The 22771-nt window shown below is 35.7% G+C and overlaps 1 protein-coding gene across 1 annotated transcript in view; it reads left to right on the top strand.

Annotated features, from left to right (window-relative positions):
* PPP1R13B (protein phosphatase 1, regulatory subunit 13B) overlaps positions 1-22771 on the top strand; it is a 72543-nt gene that overhangs the window by 18475 nt on the left and 31297 nt on the right. Inside the window, exons 2-4 of the mRNA XM_010565439.1 lie at positions 8469-8616; positions 15601-15720; positions 17232-17299. Of these exons, the coding sequence (XP_010563741.1) occupies positions 8469-8616; positions 15601-15720; positions 17232-17299 (336 nt within the window). The remainder of the gene's footprint in view (positions 1-8468; positions 8617-15600; positions 15721-17231; positions 17300-22771) is intronic.

Genomic DNA, 22771 nt, shown 5'->3' with positions numbered 1-22771 from the left:
TTTCAGTGATTGCAAAATGGCAAGTTAATGCAACTAGCGTACGAGCTTATGCAAATAATGCTTTTGTGGGATAAGTATAGTTGAAGTACATTGAAGGAGCATTAAATTTTCAGATTTGATCAAAATTGCAAATGTTATTCAAGAATACTTAAAAATACAAACAAGCTAATATTAACCTTATAAATGCTTATCAATACTGAAATTTATGGTTTTAATGTTTGTTAGTAGCCTGTAGCTAAATGCTATACATTTTTAGTGTCTGAGACTTGCTCCCAATTTTGTGAATTCTTTTGCAGGCCATATGGAGGCACTTGGCTTCAAATTTGAAAGTGTAGTAGGAAATATGCTATTGGTTTCACAAGTCTGCATTTTGGCAGAAAACTTTACTCATTTTTGTATTCTTTGCAAACTGAACTCTGTTACTTGCACTACCTTTGTGAATTTTACTAATACAGTCAAAAGGCATCACTGGGCTTTAAATTTTGGCCTGAACTTGAAGTTTGCACAGCTTGGATGTGAGGAGGGTATGACGAAATTTGTTTGGAAATACGGAAATTGAACGTAGTTATTTCTCACCCCATATATGAGGAAGGGGAAAAGATGTTAAAGGATAGAAATCTCCTGATGAAAAACACAGTAACTGATAATAAATTTGCTGTATGTCTTGATGCTCTTGTTTGAAATAAGACTTGTAAACATGGCAAGAAATTCTTCAACATATCTATTTTTAAAAATAACTTCATTCTGAAGGTAAATAATTATTGGAACAAAGCATGCTGGTGAATAACTTGTTTATTAGATGGACTTTAAATGTTTCTTTTTAATATAGGGAAGTGAAATAGTTTAATCTTATTACCTGTTTTTCTGGGGTTTACACATAATAACCATCATCAGAGATTTCTCTGGGATATGTTTGTTCTGAAATCTCAACAGTATAAAGAAATATCATGACTTCAGTCAAGAATGTTTCTTTAGATGACTTTAATTAAAACAGTTTTTTGGTTATAATTTCATAGTCTAGTTTCTTTTAAAATGTAATTGCTTAAAGCTTCACATAATTAAGTCTATAATCTTAAAAAGGGACAGTGTTCATACTGCAAGTAAAGTTAAAACTCTGCTTTAGTGCTTGAAATAGACAACTACAATTTCTACAGCTGTAGTTGATGTAAGATTTATGTAATGGTATGAATTCCAGGCGAGCAAACTTGCATGAGAATTGATAATTTCTAACTTTTTTCTCTGACCATTCTATATACAGAGTTGTGCATATTATTATGTCTCATCACCAAAGGGATGATTTTTCACCTCTTCACATTTTGCTTGCATCTCATTCTATAATTTTTCTAGTAACTGAAAATGTCAGTCTTAATCAAAGTTCATATTTTATTGATGGGGCTTTGACATTTCAGTAATAGATAGGTTTGGACATTGCAGTTAAAACTCTATTGTAGTAGCACCTTAAATACAGCAAGCTCCTAGAACTCCCAAGTCAGCAAAATCAAGGATGAAAGTTACTAAAACTTCCTGAGAGATGTTGAGGTCTCTACTGTGCAAGAGAGATTTAGATTTACTTTGAAGAAGTCTTGTCTTTGCTAATTGTTCTTGTCTTGGAGTTATAGGCACCACTAAGTGCTCTGAAATGGCAAAGCACAAGATCATGAATAGATGGTTTGGAACTGTTTATTAGGGGAAAATGCATGGTGAGAAGATAACACCTTCCAATTCCCATGAAACAGAATGAAGTTAGCATTTTTATCAGAAATGTGTTTTGTACTTCAAGTTCATTGTGTATCAGCCTTTTAATAATAAACTTTTCATATATTTGAAATGTCTCATCACTGTTCTGCTGGAATAACATTTTGTTTGTTTGTTTTTTGTTGTTTCTTACCTTTACACAATGAAATTTCTAGGTTGGTTTAAAAAAAAAAAGGCAAAGGGAAAATCTAATAAGACTAAACAGCAGTGTGTGAATTTAGCCCCACTAAATATCCAGTATATCCTTAACTCACAATCATATGCTTCATAATTTTTAAATTGCAGAAGTTATTAACACAAAAAGATCTATAATATCCCTTTAATATCAGGTAGGCATTCCTATATCAAGATTTGGGTAATGAGAGCAATGGATAGCACAAAGGGAAAAATGCATGGTTTTCATTCTCTTGGGATGTGTTTATTGTCGTAACCTTTTGTTCACTGCTTGAATGACCTTACTTCTAATATTTCATAGATGTGATTTTTTTCTAAATTACTTTGTTGTTGTGGACATGAAATAGGTTATATGCAGGAAAAGTAATGATCATCTAATCCGTTTTTGCCAGGAGCCCTGGTTTTGAGTGGAAACATGGGATTTAGTTAAAATATGTAAAGTAAAAAGCCTGCTGAGTAATTTTGCATCTTCATCCCCAGAACTCACAATTTCTCTTTCTGGTTGAATATATGACTGTTACTGTAAGAAAATAATCGCGGACTTGTTTTAAATTCTAATGTTTCAGCATGTCCTGAAACAGTACTTGTCTGATTGCTTTCTGATAGCTTAAATAATTCAGTTTTCTGTGACTAGGGTATCAAGAGATACGTACTTACATGGACTCTGTTATTGTATTTACAATATTTATTGTATCAGCTGTCCAAGTTAGTAAATTAACTTGGGCATAAGGCAGTGGAGATGTTGGTGTACAATTTATTTCTTCTCAAGCACCAGTGTTTCAGGTGCTGGTAGCATAAGATAATAGTTGAATAAGAAGTATTTCTTGTCTCTACAAAAGTTGTTGTTAAAGAGGTTCTAATTAAAAGTATACCTGTTCTTTTTAATTTGGGATATTAGCTGAAGATCAAAGTTTTATTTTTTTAGTAAGATTGTAGAAAAATGTTGAGGAAAATACTTCATTCAGCAGTTGGAGTTTTAGCTTTCCAGGCTGTTTCTTAACTAAGATCAATGTGCTACATCGGCTGCCATCTTCTGTTTTTATGGTGGTGGTCCAGCTTTATTCCAATTGTAAGTAATTGCATTGTACTACGGGAGTGCAACTGAAGTTGCAAAACTCAAGTAGGGCAGTCAGGGTGGTTTCTAGGACAGCCTGAACAAGCTCATATAGAACAAAGGACATCAGACTCATCTGAAAGATTGTTTGTTACTATATAGTAGTGTGTAAGGCATTTAGTTGTGCCCTTGTGGGATCTCTGCTGTGGTAAACCAGTTATGAATGCACCTCTGTTGCACAGCTCTTGAAATCTTGGTTTGGGGTGAAGTAAGAGATCAACTGGACAGTTAGAGAAGTCTATTTAGGCAAACCAATATTTATCAGCCTGATGGGCAGCACTGTTCAGCATATTGACAGGTTACTTGTGTCTAATATGTTTTGTAGCGAGAATAGCAAAGGAGGGTCTTCAAGAAAAACGAGTTTGCTTTGCACATGCATATAGGGCATGATGAACAACACCGAAGAAGGCATAAACATACCTGTTTAGCATGTGGAGAGTAGAAACTGGTGTAAAGGACCAGTTCAGCATTGATTTTTGATACGGAGTGAAAAATGATACGAGAAGAAGATTCCACATCACAGTGGGGAAGTGAAGACCAGTAAATCGTGCTTGTCAGGACTGATACAGAAAGGCAACATGGTCAAAGCCATAGGCATGAAGGATGATTTTTGCTGTGATAGGCATCACGAGTAAAAAAGGCATACCAGGGAAAAGTTGGGCAACTAATAGGCAAGTGTCCAAATTCTGAGAGCATTAGCTGGACCAGTTCATAGAAAAAAAACCTACCTATGTTTTACATATTGTACAGGAAAACTAGAGATAGATCTGAGACACAAGACTCAGAAGATGATTGGTGTCAAAGATGCCTGCATTACAGCTCACAGTGGTAGGTACCTGTGTGTTATGAATATGAAATCTAGGGAGTCATTGGAGAAACATGGCTAAGGACTGTGTTACAGCCATATGGAACTTGGTAGCTAGGCATTCACAAGAGATGATTGAAGACTGTCAACATTTCAGCTTCCTTAGCAAGAGTTGAGGTCTAGAAAGATAAAACTGTGTCATCTCTATGGATGATGCCTATTGAAATTTTTGTAGGTGACATTATCCAGCTGTAGAAAGAGATGAGATAATAAGCGAGGATAAAGATCTTCTAGATTTATCCCTTGTTTCTACCTTCTTGAGAAACTGCAGGGATGATTGAGAACCAACCATAGAAGTATGGTTGGAAGAGGAGAATTGGGATGGGAATGGACAAAGGGGAGACAACTTATGAAGAGGAGCATGTACAACTATTTGACAAGCACCTGTTGGGCAGAGAAGATTTAGGTAGATTACTGATTCTGAGGCTCTCCTAGAGCTGTAAGCTGAGAAATTAGTGAGATGACAATAATAGTTTTAAAGGCAGGTTGTGGTGTTTGATAAAGCTTATCTGGCATGGAAAAGACATGAACTGTGAAGGGATATACTAGAGTTTGCAAGGATGTTAAAGAGAAGAGTAAAAAGAGATGAGAATTCAGGAAAGTTGGAGTAAAGCCGTTGGTTTGGTAGCAAGAGCAGTAGAGAGTAACAGACAGGTAACATCTGTGTGTGGGTTGAGAAGGAGGGAAGTGTAAGATCTGGAGCTTGGTATTCATTGTGGAAAAAATACATGATTTAGAAGCCCTGAGGTGATTTGCTCACGAGTGTTAGATTGATCCTGTTGTGTGACATTGTGTCCGAGTATTAGAAGTTTTGAACTGATTGAACTGAGAGGTTATCAAAGCAATGCTACGATGGTTCTGATCTCATCTTACAAGATGGGTTTTGTACAGTTGTTCCTATTTAGGAATCCATTTAAAATGAGAAATCAAAGGATTTATCAGTTCTCCTGTGTCCTAATCTTTGGCTAAGAATGTTTTTTCATAAAGCTAATTTGCTACAGTGGGTGTACTATGTATTTCATGTGTATGCTTTACTCATATTCTTCAGCAGCAAATTTCTGGGCTCCCTTAATGCTTCTTTGTATTTTATCACTATGAAATACCTCTGATTCTTAATCCATCCCCACCGCAAATAGGGACAGCTACAACACTGACTTGAAAATCTGATTAATATTGCAATATATTAATAATGTTCAATATGTTGAGTCTTCTTGTGTATGTTTCAGGACATTTGTTTCTCAGCACAGTGTTTCAGTTCCTTTGGTATTACTCAGACAACCTGTTAAAAATAAATCCTTACTTAACCAAGTTTGCTTGAGGAGTAGTATGACAGTAGTTGGCTACAGCACTTGCTTCCCATTAGTGAGATACCTTTCCCTGGGCTGTCTAGCAGATGATATTGTGAGTGACACTCAGCTTTGGAGAAGAGAGTACTGGTGCACTCTGAGCTGAGAGAAGAAAGTGGTGGTGTGCTTGAGGTACAGCAAATTTTGGCCTGGTCTTGGAAAGGTGACTGTGAGTTTATACAGTGGTTGAGGTCTGAATTTATGAAGAATTGTCTGAGATATATGGGATAACTCACACCTCCAAGGGTTTTCTTTCTTTTTCAACCTGTCTGCAGATGCAAACAGATAAACTTGAATACATGAAACAAGTTTTCTGGGTCAGTGTTATCTTTACAGCAATAAAAAATGGAAACTTGGAAACCATGTAAAACCACGTGATGTTAAGCCATTTTATTTACCCTTTCATAACAAGGTAACAGGTCTTTCAGGCAAATTATAAAGAGGCAGTATGCATCATATCATAACTTCAGTAAAGCCAGGGTCTCTCGGTATTCTCATAAAGTTTGGGAAACTTGGCTTTTATTTTGAAATTACTATCAAGTGTTATGGGGAAACTATTTAGACTACTGGCATTAATAACTCTCTGTCAAATTGGTGTTGTTTAATTTAACTTACTTAATTTACTTACTTATTATATATTCCTTAAATTTAACTGCAGAGGAAAAAAAAAAAAGAGGAAAAAAAAGTGTTTTCTATCACCCCTGTGGCTAGGACAAGAACCAGTGAGTTTAAATAGTGGCAAGGAAAGCTTTGACTAGACTTTAAGAAACTTCTTGCAACAGGAATCCTGGATTTCTGGGGTGGATGGTTCAGAGAAGTGGTGGAATTTCCATCATGAAAGGCTTTTCAGAACAGGTTAAACAAGCATCTCTGCAGAATAATGTAGGTATAGTTCATCCTGCCTGAGGCCAAGAGACTGCATTAGATGACCTCTTAAGGTTTCTTCTAAGCCTGTTGTTTTATGTTCGTATATGACTCTTTTTCTTCTTAAATATGAGGTCAAATTCTACTACTAAACTCTGCATCAGATATCTTACTCTGTAAAAGATTCCACTGCCACTGAATATTAAGACTATGTCTGAATCTAGTACAGGGAAAAATAACATTGTGAGCTGTTCATGGGCACTTTATTATTATCTGTGGCTGCATCCTATGGCGTCCTCCTAGCTTGTACTATAGCTTTTACTATAGCTGCCTTTAATGCTGCTGTTGGAGAAACTCAGAGGTGAATTCTAGTATATTTACAGCCCTGGATGACTGCTTCTTGTGTTGAAGTGTAGTTACTTAAACTTCAGGATACAGCGTACAAACTTGGCAGGCTGAGGGAGAGTAGAAACATGGACTAAAATAGCCTGGAGGACTGACGAGGAGACTGAGAGCTTGAAGCCTGGGCCTACTTCTAAAGTAGATAGACTGCTGTCACTCAGTATCTAGCTGTTATAAATGCAATTCTCTGGTTTGGTACATGTATACGTCCCACAGATAAAAGCATTATGCATGTTTTTAAGAATTACCTATGCAAATTGAAGCACAGCTCTGTTGAAGTGGAGAGTGCTCATTTAACAAAGAGCTTTTAAATAATTAGGTTTAATCTTTGTGGTTCAATATGTGATGCCACATTTTATTTACTGGAAAGATCTGAAAGAACTTTCTTTGCAGACAAAATTACTGATTTTGTCACATTTTTTAGGGACATCTATTTTTATGTTATCTCTGTCTTTTAAACATCACATTATTTCTATTCCATCCCCATGAATTTACAGAACAGTATTGTGACTACAGATGGGAAATTAAGGTGCAGAGAGAATGGTTAAAAGTATCTATTTAATTTTAAGCAGGAGCTTAGGGTCAGGTATCTTTCAGAGCATTTAGTGTAACATAGGAATACTTGTCTTTAAGTACAGCCTTTATTGGTCCTCAACCGGTCTCACTCAGGAAAAAAATGAATCACGTTAACACCACTGCATTAGGACTTTGTTTCTTGGTAGAATGTTTTTTATCTTTTCCTTCTTACAAGCCCCTCAGCTGTTAACTATATGCTTCCAGCTTTCGCAGTAAATTACATGAGGGCCTACAGAACAAATCCATTGAGAATACTGCATAAGGCAGAGGCCCTTAATAGGGGGAATATAGCAAGTGAACATATTATTAATGATCATACATATCATAATACGTATGCACCAGGGGGTGAGATGGGTTAAGTTAATGTGCACAGTTTTTGAATGTTTAGCTTTGCAGCAAGTTACACCTGCTAGCAGGTGGGGGGGTAGAGGGGTGGGGGTATCTCTGGCTAGATGTATTTGTGCACATGGTTATTTAAGGTGGAGCAAGGAATTTGAACAGCAGTTTACATCAACACAGATTACTAGTAGCTCTTAGTGCTAGCCTTTTTCCTTTATAGACTTCATCCCACTTCTTTCTGTGTTCCTTGATGTCAAGTCATCTTGAACGTTAAGCGGGGGGAGGGAAAGAAAAGCTATTTTCTGTTTCATGGCTACTTTCCAACTGGAATAGCTGGGAGCAGTTACTAGAGGAAAAGTAGTCTTTTGATGTTGTAACTCTGAGTGAAGAGAGCAGGCTTAGTACCACTGTGGGAAGGTTGCATGTACAGTCTGATCAACACAGCAAGCTCAGGGGTTGGGGCTAAAGTAGTACAGAAAGAACTGACTTTTCAGAGGGTTTTAGCTCTAGCAATTATACTAAGCAAATGCAATCCCTTGAAAAATGTGACTTTTTTCCTCCTTTTTTTTTTTTTAAACTCTGAGGCTTACCATTTAACCAAAACCTTACAATTCAACCAAATATAATGCTATCTTCAGACAAATTGCAAAAATGATGTCCATCATGCAACAGGTTGCCCACCTGTGAAGCTTCAGGTTACTTTGCCAAAGTGTGTATTTATTTGCAACATTTAAATGGTATGATTTCAAGCATCTAACATAGCGAAAACTTGTTCCTTCCCTCCCAGCCTTATTTTCAGACAGAATTAAACCATTTCAACTGAAGCTTTTAAAAAAGTTGTCAATTCAATGCACTGTCAAAAAAATTCAATACAAAGGACTAAAGCTTGGCAAAGTTACAAGAATCTGAAAACTGCTTTGATGGATTGTGGTAACCAACCATAAGCATACATTTCCATTTACAGGGGAATTATCTTACCCATAATCTTATTCTTGTCATTTTTTTCATATTCTGTTACTTTTTTTTCTTTCAGATGATACTAACTGTGTTTCTGAGCAACAATGAACAGATTCTGACAGAAGTTCCAATTACACCAGAAACAACCTGTCGCGATGTAGTAGAGTTCTGCAAAGAGCCTGGAGAAGGAAGCTGCCATCTGGCTGAAGTATGGCGTGGAAACGGTAAGTAAAATGTTCAGTGGAAATGGATTTAAATATATGTACCAATTAGAAAAAAGGTAAGAAAACTGACTTTTCAATATTAATTATTTTAATTGTACTTTCTTTTTTCTAGCAAACTCTGATGCAAAGCATGGTAGTTCAATATCTGTAGAGATTAACCCAATTCTTGACTTTTTTTTTCCTTCCTTGTTTTCTTCCTCAGCATGGAGTATTTGATAAAATGCATGTGTAAGATATGTCAGTATTCTGTATTTCAGTTTTTCAAATTACATAAACAAAGTATTCAGTATCCCCATCTTAAAAGAAAAAAAAAATGGGGGGTGTGTGGTATTTTCACTTCTAGAAGTCATTTATTTCAAATAGGGATGCAGTGTGTCTAGGCTAGAGGGTATTTAAATGACAATAAGGAGTCTCAGTGGTCTTGTCTTACAGTCAATGGGTGCAGATCACCACCTGCATTCTTTCCAATCCTATTTCCTCAGTATTAGGCATGTGAACACAACATGAAATTTAAGAATGGATATAGATTCTTTCTGTATCATGAATAGCAGATGTTCTGCAGACAGAATTGTGCCAAAATTGGACATAGTATCTCCTGCTTCTTCATGAACATTTCCTCTCAAAGATTTGACAGCCTCCCTTGGGGCAGGTAGTAGTTCCCATATCCTATTTGTGTTGCAATTGTTATTTCACAGAATAATGGGGTGGGCAGTTATTTTCAGGTGTGTGTCAGAACAGCCCTATTAAGGATTCTGTTTCTGGATGGATTCTTGCAATTGCATGTAGTACAAGCCTTCAAGTTATAGTATATCAATGTATGGACGTGAGTAGAATCGTTGGATGGGTGAGGATAACAGTTAGGCAGGTTCTTAGCCCTCAGTTACTAAGGTCACCCCTGTTTGAACTGTTTGTCATCTGTTTTGTGTAAAGACTCATGAGGTCATAACTTGATACTGAATTCTTAAATTTTGCATAGAGGGATTTTATTTTGGTCAGGGGCTTTTTGTCAAACAGACAAAACAGGCATTATTCAGATGCCTTTGGAGCTTTTAAGTATTAGCAATCTAGAATATTTTCCTCACGGGGAAACTATTCCTTCTCTTTTCTAAACTGTTCTAAGACTTTGTAAAAGGAAAAGGTGCCTCAAGGAGTCATTTCCTAACTGGACGGGAACTCAGAGTTTAGGCAAGAGTGAGCAGAGTTAAGCATGTCTGCAGTTCTAGGAATACAAATTCAGTTCATGCTTAGTTAGAAAACTGTCTTTAAGGATAAAACTTACAGGAGGGTTAAAATTTTTTCATATTAGAAGTTTAGATTACAGAGAGTCTATGATGCCAAGTGCATTGCATAAATTTCTAAAATAGGTCTGCAGACTGTGTTTAACAGCACTCAAATATTCCTAATATTTTCCAATCACTTGCCTGTAAAAGTGTAACGTAAGTTATTATTTGTTCTTCTGCTTTCACAAATACTTTGAGGGTGCACTCCTTAAAAAATGCAGACAATGTTGTCAATTAGCTTCAAAGGGCGACTGGAAAATGGAGGTGTTCCACAACATCTTTCTGGGACACTTACACCTTGCAACCCTGGCAAGTGCAAGCACATGATTTCTGTAATAACTTGTAAGATTGAAAAAATACTTTATCTGTGGATGTAAGACATTATTTCTCAAAGTGTTAGATATCTAAAGCTTGAAGTTTCTATAAAGTGGGAAATAAAACTTACCCAGGAAGTTATGATGGAGAGACTAACACTAAATTTTGGGTATCTACCCTGTGAATTATGCATCTTTGGTCCCATTATAGTCAATGGAAATTAGATAATACTGTGAGTAGAACGTGGAGGTCACTGATTTCAGCTAGCTGTTATCTGTTAGATTTTGAGCATTGGAGTTAATCCAGTTTTCTGAAGTAGACTTCTATATACAGACACTTAAGTTTAGGAGCAGAGTCCTGCCCAAAGCTTCTACCTGTTGAATGGGTCTGTCAAACTTTTCAAAATGTGCTTGTGGCTCCAAGTTTCTTTTAAAACTCACATGAAAGTGCTTTCACAAATCTAGCTTCACTTGTTAAATACCCAAGGTGATAACTGTATTTATCTATTCCATTGCAAGTGTGGAACAGAAAAGACTAGAGAGAAGGAAAGAAAAAATGAAACACTCGCATATGTTTCTGGATCTCTCAAACAAGCCTGTACTGTCAGCAAAAAAGATGTCCTGCACACTGGTTTTAAGTCTCTCCGATGGGAATTTCAGCACAAGCATTTTGTTTGTTGTTCTTAGATGTAGGATACTGTTATACCATCTGTGTGTTGGTGGCCTCAACTTCTCGCCCCAACGTCTGGATTGCATACATTTCTCAGTGAAACAACGTGAACTTTTTTTTTAACAGGGCATAAACACGGTATTTTTTCCTTCAGCTGCTCCTGAGACCCAAATTGAACTCTTTCCCCTGAAGTTTTTAAAAATAATTTTGCCTGGAGCAGAGATGTGTTGTAGAAAACAAGAATCTAAACAGTTAAATGCAACAATTACAACAACAAACAACTTAAAATATGGTTCTGAGTAGGAAGTGTGAAGCAATTTGCAATGAAACTGCTGCGTGTTGTGCCAATGGAAGAGTATTTTTTTTCTTTTCTATTACACTGTCTCTGACCCCTCAGCCCTTATCCTCAAGAGAGGTCTACAAATGTTCTTTCAGAAGACATTTTGGAAAGTAAAATTCAAAACAAAAGTTAATACAGAAAATTATGGGTTGAATAAACAGAGTAGGTTTTGTCACACACCGTAAGTGGTCTGTTTTCTTAGTAGTCTCTCCATCTTGCACAGGTGACAAATCACAGTTCTCTATATAAGACAGAGCTGTCATACCTGTCCTCTTGTGAATGTGCTTACCTCTGTTCTACAGGTAGCCACAGACTCTTTTAGGTAGCGGAACTGAACAATACATGTCTACTCAAATTCAGAGCAATGTGGCTTGTAAATTGTAGTTTTATTATCAGATACAGAAAATAGTTATGTGCCTTAAAACTTGTCCGTTTCCTAAACTTTATCGATCTAACAAAATAATGTCTCTTCTAATAATCTTCCTCTCCTGAACGTGTATGTACAAATAAATGAGAAATACTTCATTTTATTTTTAGAGAGTGACAGAGATAGACTATTTGTCTTCTAGAAAAATGTTATTAAAATCCATGGAAGTTTGGCTTCAAAAATCATGTAAGATTTCTAGAGTTCAGAGGAGGATTATAATAGCTGAGCTGTTGGAAAACATATTTGTTTGTTAGCTGTTGTCTGTTTGCTTTTGTGTGGCAAAGGAGTGGTTGAGGACCTTCCCGAGAGTTGTAAAATAGTTTATGTATTGTTTGTATTGAGTTAAGAAACTGATTCTTCTCAGAGCTGCATGGCATAAGCATTTGGTTTATTCACATTTTATTTTGTACTTCATTCTCTGTTCCCCCTCCTTCTCAGTTTCTTGAGATGAATAATAGTTGAAAAAGTCAATAGCATTTGTGCCTGATATATCAGCACATTGTGCTTTGTCAGTTTGAAGCTTCCTCTTCTTGCATGGATTTCTCATGCTATGACAGGAGAAGAAACCCCACAGAATATTCTTCCTCATTCCCCAGCTATTGCAAATAGCAGTTGGCAAGGAGGTCGAAAGACAGGTGTGACGCCAGGAACTTGTAGTATGTTTCAAGAGAGAACGGATTTCAACCTTTAAGTCCACCCAGTACTCAATTATTCACTTCATTTACATCTGGAATGCCCTTCAGCAATTGGTATTAATTAGTCTTCCTGAATTTAGTTGTAACATAGAGGCAAGTGACTGTGAAAGAAATAGTTGTTTACTACAACTGTACTTCTGCAAACCTGAGGGGGGAAAGACTCATTCCTGATCTTGCAGTGAACTCCCCTGCTATGGAGATAATCCATTACTTTGTATTCTGGTTTCATGTATAGCAGGCATAAATGTGTTTACTACAAACAGCAGGGTACTTGTAATAAGGGTAAAAATGGATTCTGAAGTCTGAAATATACTTTGTTTTAAATAGTGGATATATAGTTCCAACGGAAACATTTTTGCAATTCTCTTCTAAAACATTGATGCGGTATTTGTGTTTTGGTCTTTCAGGGCATTTCAATCATTTCAGAATATTTAAAAGTAGCCCATCCCCAAAAGTTTTACTTAAAAGGAAAGGAGTCAAGCTCGGTTCTCAAAAGTCTTTCAGAATTTTCATCCAACTTAAAATCTAAGGCAATTTGTGCAAATAATTATGGATATATGCATATATCATAGTTTTCCACTTAGTTATTAATGAAAATAAACATTCTCTAGATAAATGTGTTGTTAAAGTATAGGGATCCAACCTGTTTATTATTACTCTACACCCATACTCCTATTTCACATTTTCTTCATTCTCTTCTACTTAAACTTAAAAAAATTAAAATTAAAGTTGGAAATAGTATTGTGGAAACAATTACTGACAAATATGTCTGAAGCTATAACAACTCGGAAAAGTTTAACTGCAGGTTTTCTGTTTGTTTTGGTTTTGATTTTGATTCTTAAAGAACAGGTATTTCCAGAAAATATCTCTCTGTGCTATCCAAACTTAGAGCAAGTATAAGATCATGCTTTCTTCCTGCAATTTTTCTAGATTGAAAGGATTTAAACTGAAGGAAGGAATGGAGACTTCAATTCTCATCATGTCTTGTGTCAAGTGTTAATGTCAAGTGTTAATTTCTTCTTCCTCTTTCTTTTCTGAATCTGTTTCATGTAGTAAAGTTGCACAGAATGATTAGTGCTTCTTCATTTTTCATTTCTCTGTTTCAGTGATGATGATGTTGCTGTTACTATTTAACCTGTTTTCTGTCTAATTTAGGGCAACACATGCTGAATTGTTTTTGTGGAAGAATTGCAAAAGTAGTAGAAAATGTCTTTCTCGTTTCTCTCCATGATCATGTCTGAAAAATATTAGCCTTGATTCTTCAAGGTACATTATGTAAATGAAACTTTTTATTTTGAATAGCTCCTAGGATCAGGGCCTTACTTTTAATGGGAGACCAGCTTAACCAGGAGTGCAGCCACTCCTCACCATTCCAGAATTAGTCCAACCCTGTCCAGACATCCAGTTTCTTGGTACTTTGTTATCAAACTTCAGTTTTTGCTAGGTTTACCTAGCAATTTTTTTATTTGGGAAAAATTCCTGAAGATTCTTACCTTCTGTGTCCTAAAGTCTCTGAACTAAACCATTTAAATATTTTTACACTCTGTGATCTTTAGAAGACTCATGCTGCAATTTTAGTGGTTATGCTTCAAAGCACTTGGAATCTTACCTTTCTTTAGGAGTTGAAAAACCTGAAAATCATGTTTTTAAAATTTATTTTCAAGAACTGAGTTGTAATAAGCCACTGACCTTATTCTTGTGTGCATAAACACTACTGACAATATTTCCTGGAGTCTACTTGAGTGAGGAACAAGAAAAAGCAAAGCAAAGCATCTATATTTTAAATCCAGGTGTTGTGATTTTTTTGTTGTGGTTTTTTTTTTTTTTTTGTTTAGGAAGATAGGTAACCAGTCAGCTGATCAATGTAGTTAGCTTGTAGTTTAAATGACCCTTCCCCGTTGAAAGCAGCTAGATTTAACTGTGGCTAAATGGTGTTAATCACTATAACTATTGGACGTGACAGATTTTTACAAGACACTTTATTGTATTAAATGCATTGTGAATCAAGTGATGAAAATGTATTGTTCTTTAAATACTACAATTAAGTATCTCAAGAGTATCAAGACATGTATTCATTTATATAGTTCATAATGCATATAAATTTAGGAAAATTTCACTATAAAAAAGTGTATTTGTGATGTGGTTTTCCCAAGCTTTCCCTAAGATATCTGTTATGTCTTTGAATCATTTTGTCTTCTCATGTCAAATGGGCTAAGTATGAAATGGATAACAAATTGTTAGTGGTGCTCTGCCTGGTAGGAGATACTGTGGTTTGGGTTTTGAAGGCAGAGAGCGTTTTGCTTTTAACAATGAAGAACGCAAACTCCACCTTTTGGTTTCCATCCAAGCCTGATTTTCTGCAGTAATATTGGTTTGACATTGTGCTAATTAAATCTCTTCTAGTATAATTTTACTATGTAATATTATGCTTAGTATTAGATCTTAAACAGGACAATTTCTTACCTTAATGAAAACATTTAAAAATAAATGCAAGTATAATTGTGGAAACAGTGAAAACTTTGCTTTTGAAATGTATTTTAATTTTGAAATACTAAATGTATAGTGTGCAGCCTCTTAGTAATAGTATATTTGATCAATTTGGAAGAAACAACTACACTATGAGAATGTTTTACATTTCTTTGGGGGAAAACAAAGAGACTGACTGCTGCATAGAACTTCAGCCTTTATTTGTTCAAAGATTTGCCAGTAATTCCACATATACTAGAAGTTAATGTATGGCATAGTGTATTGGAGTGGGAGCACCTGCTCAAGTTCTTAAGAGATGAAATGTCATGATTAGTGCTTCTTCATTTTTCATTTCTCTGTTTCAATGTAATGATAAGGCTTTTAATCTGAGTGGAAATGTGGAGGTTCAAATTGAATGAATCATTTTAATAACAGAACAAAATATCCATCTGGTGGTGATGGGGAGCAAAGGTGCAAAGATCAGCATTGTGGAAAAGGTGTGATGAAGAATTCCTAAATTAGGGTTTCTAAACACTGGTATCTTTTGTATGGTTTGGCAAACAGTTTATGTTCTGTGATTGAGCAGTGAGCTATGTTACAATAACAGGCTAGCTTTTAATACAGTGCAACTATTGTCTTTTGGTGCCTGTTTCTTTGACTTTGTGGAAGACAGAATACGTTGGATAGATTGAATTGCTACCAAAAAGGACATTCTGATTCTTAATGAGAGTTCTGTAAAACTTTGCTTAATTTAAAATAGTTGTGTTAAGTTTTTTGGTCTTGTACTTTTAGAACGTCCCATACCCTTTGATCACATGATGTATGACCACCTACAGAAATGGGGTCCCCGCAGGGAAGAGGTAAAATTTTTCCTTCGTCATGAGGAATCACCAGCCGAAAGTAATGAACAAAGTAAGTACACTTATCCCCTAGTGTTGTCACCTAAACGTATTTAAAAGATTTCTGAAGTGAGTTTGATTATCAGTTCCTTCAGTGAACTTCAGTAGATACATATAATACAACTTCCTTATACCAAAACGATTTTGAACCTTCCTCGGTGGCAGATTTATTCATGTTCTCAAATTCCTTTCTCTAGAATAATTTCTACCAGTCTGTTGAGTAATATTTTTGTAGTAAGATTGGCTTCTATTCTGCTTAATACTCATCCAGAAATGTTAGTGGGTATTAGAGGCTTAATGCATTTTTTTTTTCTTGTTGAGAGAAAGTCCCTGCATTTTGAGAGGGTGGGATTGTTCTTTTTGACCTCCTGTTCTCCTTCATTTGCCCCAGAGAAAAGACCCAGTAAACTACTTTGTCTCCTTTAGAAACTAAAATCTATTTTCTAGACGTCATTGGCGGAGGTCTCAGTGGCTTTACTTTCTCAGAATTTCATGTAGATATATTTAATAGTGGTGATAATTCACACCTTGAAAAATCTCTGGTCTGCTTGGTTCTATAGGAAAAGTGTTTATATAAACCAGTGCCCTATTAAGTGGGGTTTTCTTAAAAGACTGGAATAAAAAAATGGAAGGATTTCAGTTTTCTGATCTACCTAGTATAGACTGTACTTAACTTATGAGAAGACTTTTGAGGCTGTGCATTATATACTTAATGTCTGTCAGACTGTCTGAAGGATAGGAAAGATATCTCGAAGTGAGATGTATATTTGCATGCTCAGATTATCCTTACACATTCAACTAATCTGACTACTTCTAACAACTGAATTTCAAGTCTTGGCTGAGTCCTTATTGCTTTGAGCTGGGGTTTCTTTTCATATTTCTAAGTGGTTCCTGGTTGCTTTGAACGCCAGAAGTAGCAGGCCCAATAACATGTGAGGGATTTTTGTATTAATTAGGTACGTTGTAAAATACTCGGTCATCCTTCGGGCAATACAAATTTAAAGTATGTTAAGAAATTTAAGATATGACTGAAGCCACAGTGTTTCATGTACAAGGAAAATCTTGCTCCTGAACCATGCATGCAAGGCTTTTTAATTAATCATCGACCTAAGGATCAATTTGTAGATTAAAGTTGCTTATAAGGCATTAGAAAACCTTCCTCTACTATATTCATTTATAATGTATTCAATTGAAGCTACTGCTTCTTGTGGACACAGAAATATGAAACTTTGGTAGTCATGCTCAGTACATTCCCTTTCATGACATCATTGCCTAAACACAAATCAGAAAAGTAGAGCTGCATGTCTGTACTTTTAACAGAGGAATTCTCTGAAGTAAATGCTTTATTTCTGCTGACTCCACTGCTTACAAAGAATAACCTAATAAGAAAGACTTGGAACTAGCAGAATAAAAATTCACAGGTAAAAGCTTTATATAAAAATTCTTGGAAAGAACAGATTCAAGTGTGAAAACCATTTGTATTGAAAACTGAATTTTGCACTAAGAGTGATACTTTACTTTTAGGTGGACGTCAAGCCCAAAATCAAAGAAATGGCATAAATATACCTGTGGAGAAACGTACAGAGAATGGGGTATGTACTAAATCCTAAAGGTTTTGGATCAATTCCACTCAAATATTTGATGTTTTTAAAATTCTTATTTTTCAAGATCTATTACAGTGGGAACTGGTGGAAAATGTGTAGATCTTGTTCTGTTTTGTTTGTTTGTTTGGTCTTGTTATAAAGTGAATGGGAGAATATGGCTTTTTCATTAACTACTCTAAATTTTCTGGCTAGAAAGAAATTCCTTATGTGACATGAGAAGCCCCCAGAGTCTTACTAATTACTGCGTTTTCTAATCTGTCTTCCTCTGTCTTACTCATCCTGTGTGAATAAAAATCCAGCTACATTATTCTTTCATAGTATCGCCTGTCCAGACATCTTTTCTTGTTTGATTTATCTCACTGGTATTGATTCATGACATAGCCTCATGTGTTAAAACATGAAAATGTATCTATGGATTGGGATGTTTTCAGATGCTGGTAGAAGAGGTTGCATACCCCTCAGAGCCACCTCTTTATACTGTTCTTTATGGTTCATATCTACGCTTTTCATTTTTTTACTAAAATATTACTAGGTTTCTAATTTAAAATAAACAATATATAGCATAGGTAACTTCGTTGGTAGCATTCGGTGAATCCTGGCTTGAACATTCTCTCTTTTACAAGTAAAATGTAGTACATCTCTTTCAAAATTACCGTGGCTTAAAAACCTTCTACTCCTGAGCTGAAACTCACTTCACTTTCTACTCTGTCTTTTCATCCTCACTAGTTATGAAGACTCTACAGAGCATATTCTGCTCTCATTTGCTCAGGGCCATTCTGCTGCCTTTACTGAGGCACTATAGCTATAGTTGACTATTTTTAAATATTTTAAAATTTCAATAAAAAGATTTGAGCTCACCAATTCATAGTTGTATTGTCTCTGTGAAGCACTGTGGATTTCCAAATAGGCATAGGGCTCTTTCTCAGGGTAAAATAATGCTTAAAGAAGTTTAAAAGCAAACAGATCAGGTTTTTCAAGCTGAGATGTCTTAAAGAAAAAAAGAACTAAAGTGTTAAAAATAATTGTGCAGATTAAACAATTCTGTGGTTGTATATTGCCTGATAATTGGCATCTAAAATTCACACACACACAAATACGCAGCAAAAAAGTTGTTCAGTCAGTTTGCAGCTTGTTTTGTGTATGGCATGTGGGCCTAGTGGAAGGAATTTTTTTCCCTATTCAAAATAGTTAATCATGTATTGCTTTCTACGTTCCTTTTCTGTAGAGAACAGTAGCTGATGTCCTCTGCTGCATGGATCCGTTTATCCTGCTTCTATTGTCATATTGACAATGTAGTGAGATCATAGCGCTATAACGCGCTAGGGGAACGTAACCCTTTCATGACCTCCCCTAATCTATTTCTCCATGTAAGTTGTAACACATATACTTCATTTGAGACATAATATCTTTGGAAATTAGGACTGGCATGTGCAGTATGCCTTACAATCTCACTTCTCAGCAGCACTAATGTTTATGATAGCATGGCTTTGTATTTAGTTCAATTTGCTGGTCATTTTTATGGGTAAAGCTCAGACCTGGTAACTTGAATAACACTGCTACCTTTGTGCCATTCAGTATATATTTTTAAAAATATGCAAAAGTTTGGTGACAAAATTAACATTTATTAGGGAACGGATCACTTTAAAATGGACTTTTACCAGGTTTAGGAAATTATTAAAACACAAGAAAGACTAAAACCTGAAAGGGTTGTATTAATGTAAATTGTGGTGGGTTTTATGCCAAAAATGGTACAAATTAGGTTTTGAAAGTGTATAAAACTAAGATTTTTCAGTTGTGCCAAGTTTTAAATCAGAGGGGGAGGGGGAAAAAGAGGTGACTTCAGGATCAAGGATTTAATCAGCTTATGCTTACATAATGCATTAGGCTTATTCATTGTTACTGGCATGCTGAATGTTAGACTAGCCCTAAAATCAATACAAACCAATGGAACATTGAAGACAGCTCAAATCTTACCAAATATTCTGCATTCAGGTATATTTTTATTATGTGTACTGCTCTAATGATGAAATAATTGATTTTTACTTAATATCTGGATGGAGCTGAAAGTGTGACATGCATAGAAAACTAAGATGAATGTTTGCTTTAATGTTCGTATCAATAGTCTTGGAAAAAATTATGGGAAATCTGTCTGGAATTCAATTTGGATAATTCTATTAATTGGCATTTTGTCATATGTAGTAGGATTTTTTTGTTCTTTGAAACGATGTGTACAATTATTTAAATAATGGTTACCTTAAAATCACATTATATAAATGCTTAAATTTCCTTAGATTATCTTCCAAATAAACATTTAATGTTAAAAATAGGCTAGGTCTCTTCAAACAGTGAAACATGCATTGTTGTAAAAAGACTACTTAATCTGTAAGTGCTCACCTGAGAGCTTTGCATTCTGCTTAACAAAGTCTAAAGGAAGAACTATGTGAGATTTTGTAAATTGGCAAGTTCTCTTATTTCTGAGGTGACCTTCTGAGGTTTGCTTTTGTTTACAACTTTCCTCCTTGGAAGTGGAATTATGCTATAATCAGGGCCTGATCTCTTTCCACCACTACACAAAGGTATAGATATGTGGAGATAAGATTTACATACCTAAACATTTCCCTTTGCCAGGGAGATTGGACAGTGTCTGAAGAGGAATTCTTTTCTCTGAGAATAGCTGCCTCTTCCTCCTCTTCCTTTCTTTTGCATGTATAAGTGAGCCAGTTGGATTTGAACACAAGTTGTATCAAGAGAAATTCTAATTAAATATTGGGAAGAATGTTTTCTCAGTGAGAGTAATGGACATTGGAACATACTGTTGGGAGTCCATGGAATTTCGATCTAGCTGAACAACGTCCTGAGCAGTCTGAACTGCTCTGAGCAGGGGTTATTGAACTGGGTGACTTCCAGAGGCTCCTTTCTACCTATATTATTATTTGATTCTGTGATCAGTGGCGAAGAAACAGTGGTCATAGAATGCTGGGTCTTGTTTGCTTCCAGATGTCCTAGCATGATCCAAGCTTCATTCCATGCAAGCAGCAGCGGTCTGAAAACAGAGACAGAGCAAATACAGTTGTAACCACTGGAGGTCAGTGGTAGACAGGAGAGGGAGTGGGGAGCCACCCGTCATGTGCAGCTACCAGTCGTCAATAGAAAAAGTGGATCAGAGGTGTACTTAAAGGAAGTCCCAGAAAGAGGACTGACCGGATGATGACGGTTGTCCAGATGAAAAGGTAATCAGATAACCGAGAAACTTCTTGGAGATGAGAGAACAAGAAAGAGGATGCAGCTCAGGAGGAAAAAAAGGGTGGGGTACAGGAACATGGTGGAAGTAAAGTATATTGGACTGAATAGAAGTAGATTAGTGTAATGAAAACTGTCTGTACATGAAGACAGTACTCGTTTGCTGTGGTTGCTTGGTTTAAATTATTTTTCTACTTGGTAATTTACTTGGGGAGAGTAAAATGTCAGTTTGTGGTCTAGTGTACCATTCTATCTTTAACTTATTTTTGCTGTTTATATTAAAATTGCTGCCCTGATTTAGAGAGACTGATATCAATAAGCTTTTTTCTCAATGGATATTAACTGAAGCCTTTGCCAAGAAATAGAAAGTGGAAGCTGATTTTATCTCTCGCTATGAAATTTGTGTTAGCTTTAGTGTAAAAGAAACTCATCTAGAGGAGGAAAACTTCACCATCATCCCACACAGGAGAATCACACTCCTGGAAAATTTCTTAGTCTTGAAGCTGTGACCAATAGATAGAGTTGAGAATTAAAATTCTGTGCTGATTAGATAACAGAACTGAGCTTCACTATTTCTGTTAAAGTGGCTCAGATCAGGCTTTTCGCAAAACTTTTACAACAGGTAGTCCAACTGGTTTGGCATCAGGAGACTCATACTTTCATGCTGGGGGAATTGCTCAGGAAAATTCCATTATAAGGTAGGTTAAAACTTCTACATATATGTACACGCAAAGCAGTTTTTAATAGTACTGATTTAACTTAGGAGAGCGTATGGTTGCTGATGGAGAGTAGATAGCCATCTGATGCAGTCAGTCTCTGTATCCCATTCCATCATGACAATAGTAAAGCTAAACTGCTTTCGAGTTTCTGTGGTATGGCTTGTCAAATTCTAGGCTTAGAGTTTATATGGATTTACATGTGGTGCCAAAATCCTTGAGTAGAATTGTATGTTTTTCATTAGTTTTAATTATTTGATCCATACAAGTGTGATCAGATAAAAAGGCATTAAATATCTACTATACATTTTGTCATATATTTGTTCTGAGATGACAATTAAATTTTTAAAAATGTGTTCTAAAAGGTGTATGATAAAGAAGTTTCAAAGATGGCTGAATGGGGGGGTTTTACAAGTATACTTGCACAGGCAAAATACTTAAAGGTTTCCTTAGCCTGTCAGGCAAAGATATGACAAAATCTAATTGTCAGGAAAAAGGCAAACAAGTTAAATTTTTAACAGAAGTAGTAGCCTCAAGAGATGAGAAATACATTATATGTACTTGCTTGAAGTTTCTAACTTGGAATATTGAAGGATAAAGAGCTTAGTCTGGAATAGAAGTTGTTCTTCAGACCTGAGCTGCAAATTCAATTTAATATAAGCTTTTAAGTATTAAGTACTGTCTGTTTGTAACACTTAACAATGTGTGTAGAAGAGGCTGCCATTCACATAAGACAGGTTTTAATCAAACTTGTTTAAAATGAACAAATAACGATGTCAGTCTTGGAAATCTAGGTTCTTTCACGGATCAGCAAAGTCTTAAGGAAATAATTCCATTAAAAGATGATAAAAAAATTTAGGCACAAGGAATTCTAACAGTGTGCGGAGAAAAAATTTTTTTCTGAAGACATTTGCTTGCAGGCTTCCTGGAGCACTTGGACTATGTAAAAAAAATGGTAATTAAATCAAATCCAAGTTTTCCTATTTTTCTGCTGCAACCTTCTCTGTTGCTTTTGTTAAGGAGACAAAAATGATTGTATCTGCTGCTTTTTTACAGTCAAGGGTGTTCCCTTGTCTAAGACATACATTCCTAAAATTATTTTTACCTGTCAGAGAGAGGAGCCTTGCTGTCCCTATAGCAGCCTTCTGCACCGTCAGATTTCTAGTTCAGCCCCTGGGTCAGCTTAATAGAGTTTCGATTCTCCTCAGACTGATAGTGTTCTTCGTTACGTTTGTCTGAAGCATTTTCCAGACAGTTGACAGTATCTTGCTCTTCAAAAAAAAAGAAAAATAATCCAACTAAAGGACTTAAAGGAAAAAAAATTAAATTAGGAAGTTAAAAAAAATTACAGTCTAAAGCTAATTTTAATACATAGAAATAGCTTTTGAATTCTTGCTGGACTAGAAATCCCAGTCTCTTCACACCTCAGTAAAGGATAGTTATGTAGGGTAACATGTATGCAAGACTAATAACTATGTGATCTCAGAAAGAACTTCTGTGAAAC

This window comes from Haliaeetus leucocephalus, unplaced genomic scaffold (assembly GCF_000737465.1).
Source record: "Haliaeetus leucocephalus isolate CR32 unplaced genomic scaffold, Haliaeetus_leucocephalus-4.0 Scaffold191, whole genome shotgun sequence".
Taxonomy (NCBI): Eukaryota; Metazoa; Chordata; class Aves; order Accipitriformes; family Accipitridae; genus Haliaeetus; species Haliaeetus leucocephalus.
This window is presented reverse-complemented; position numbering and strand designations above follow the sequence as displayed.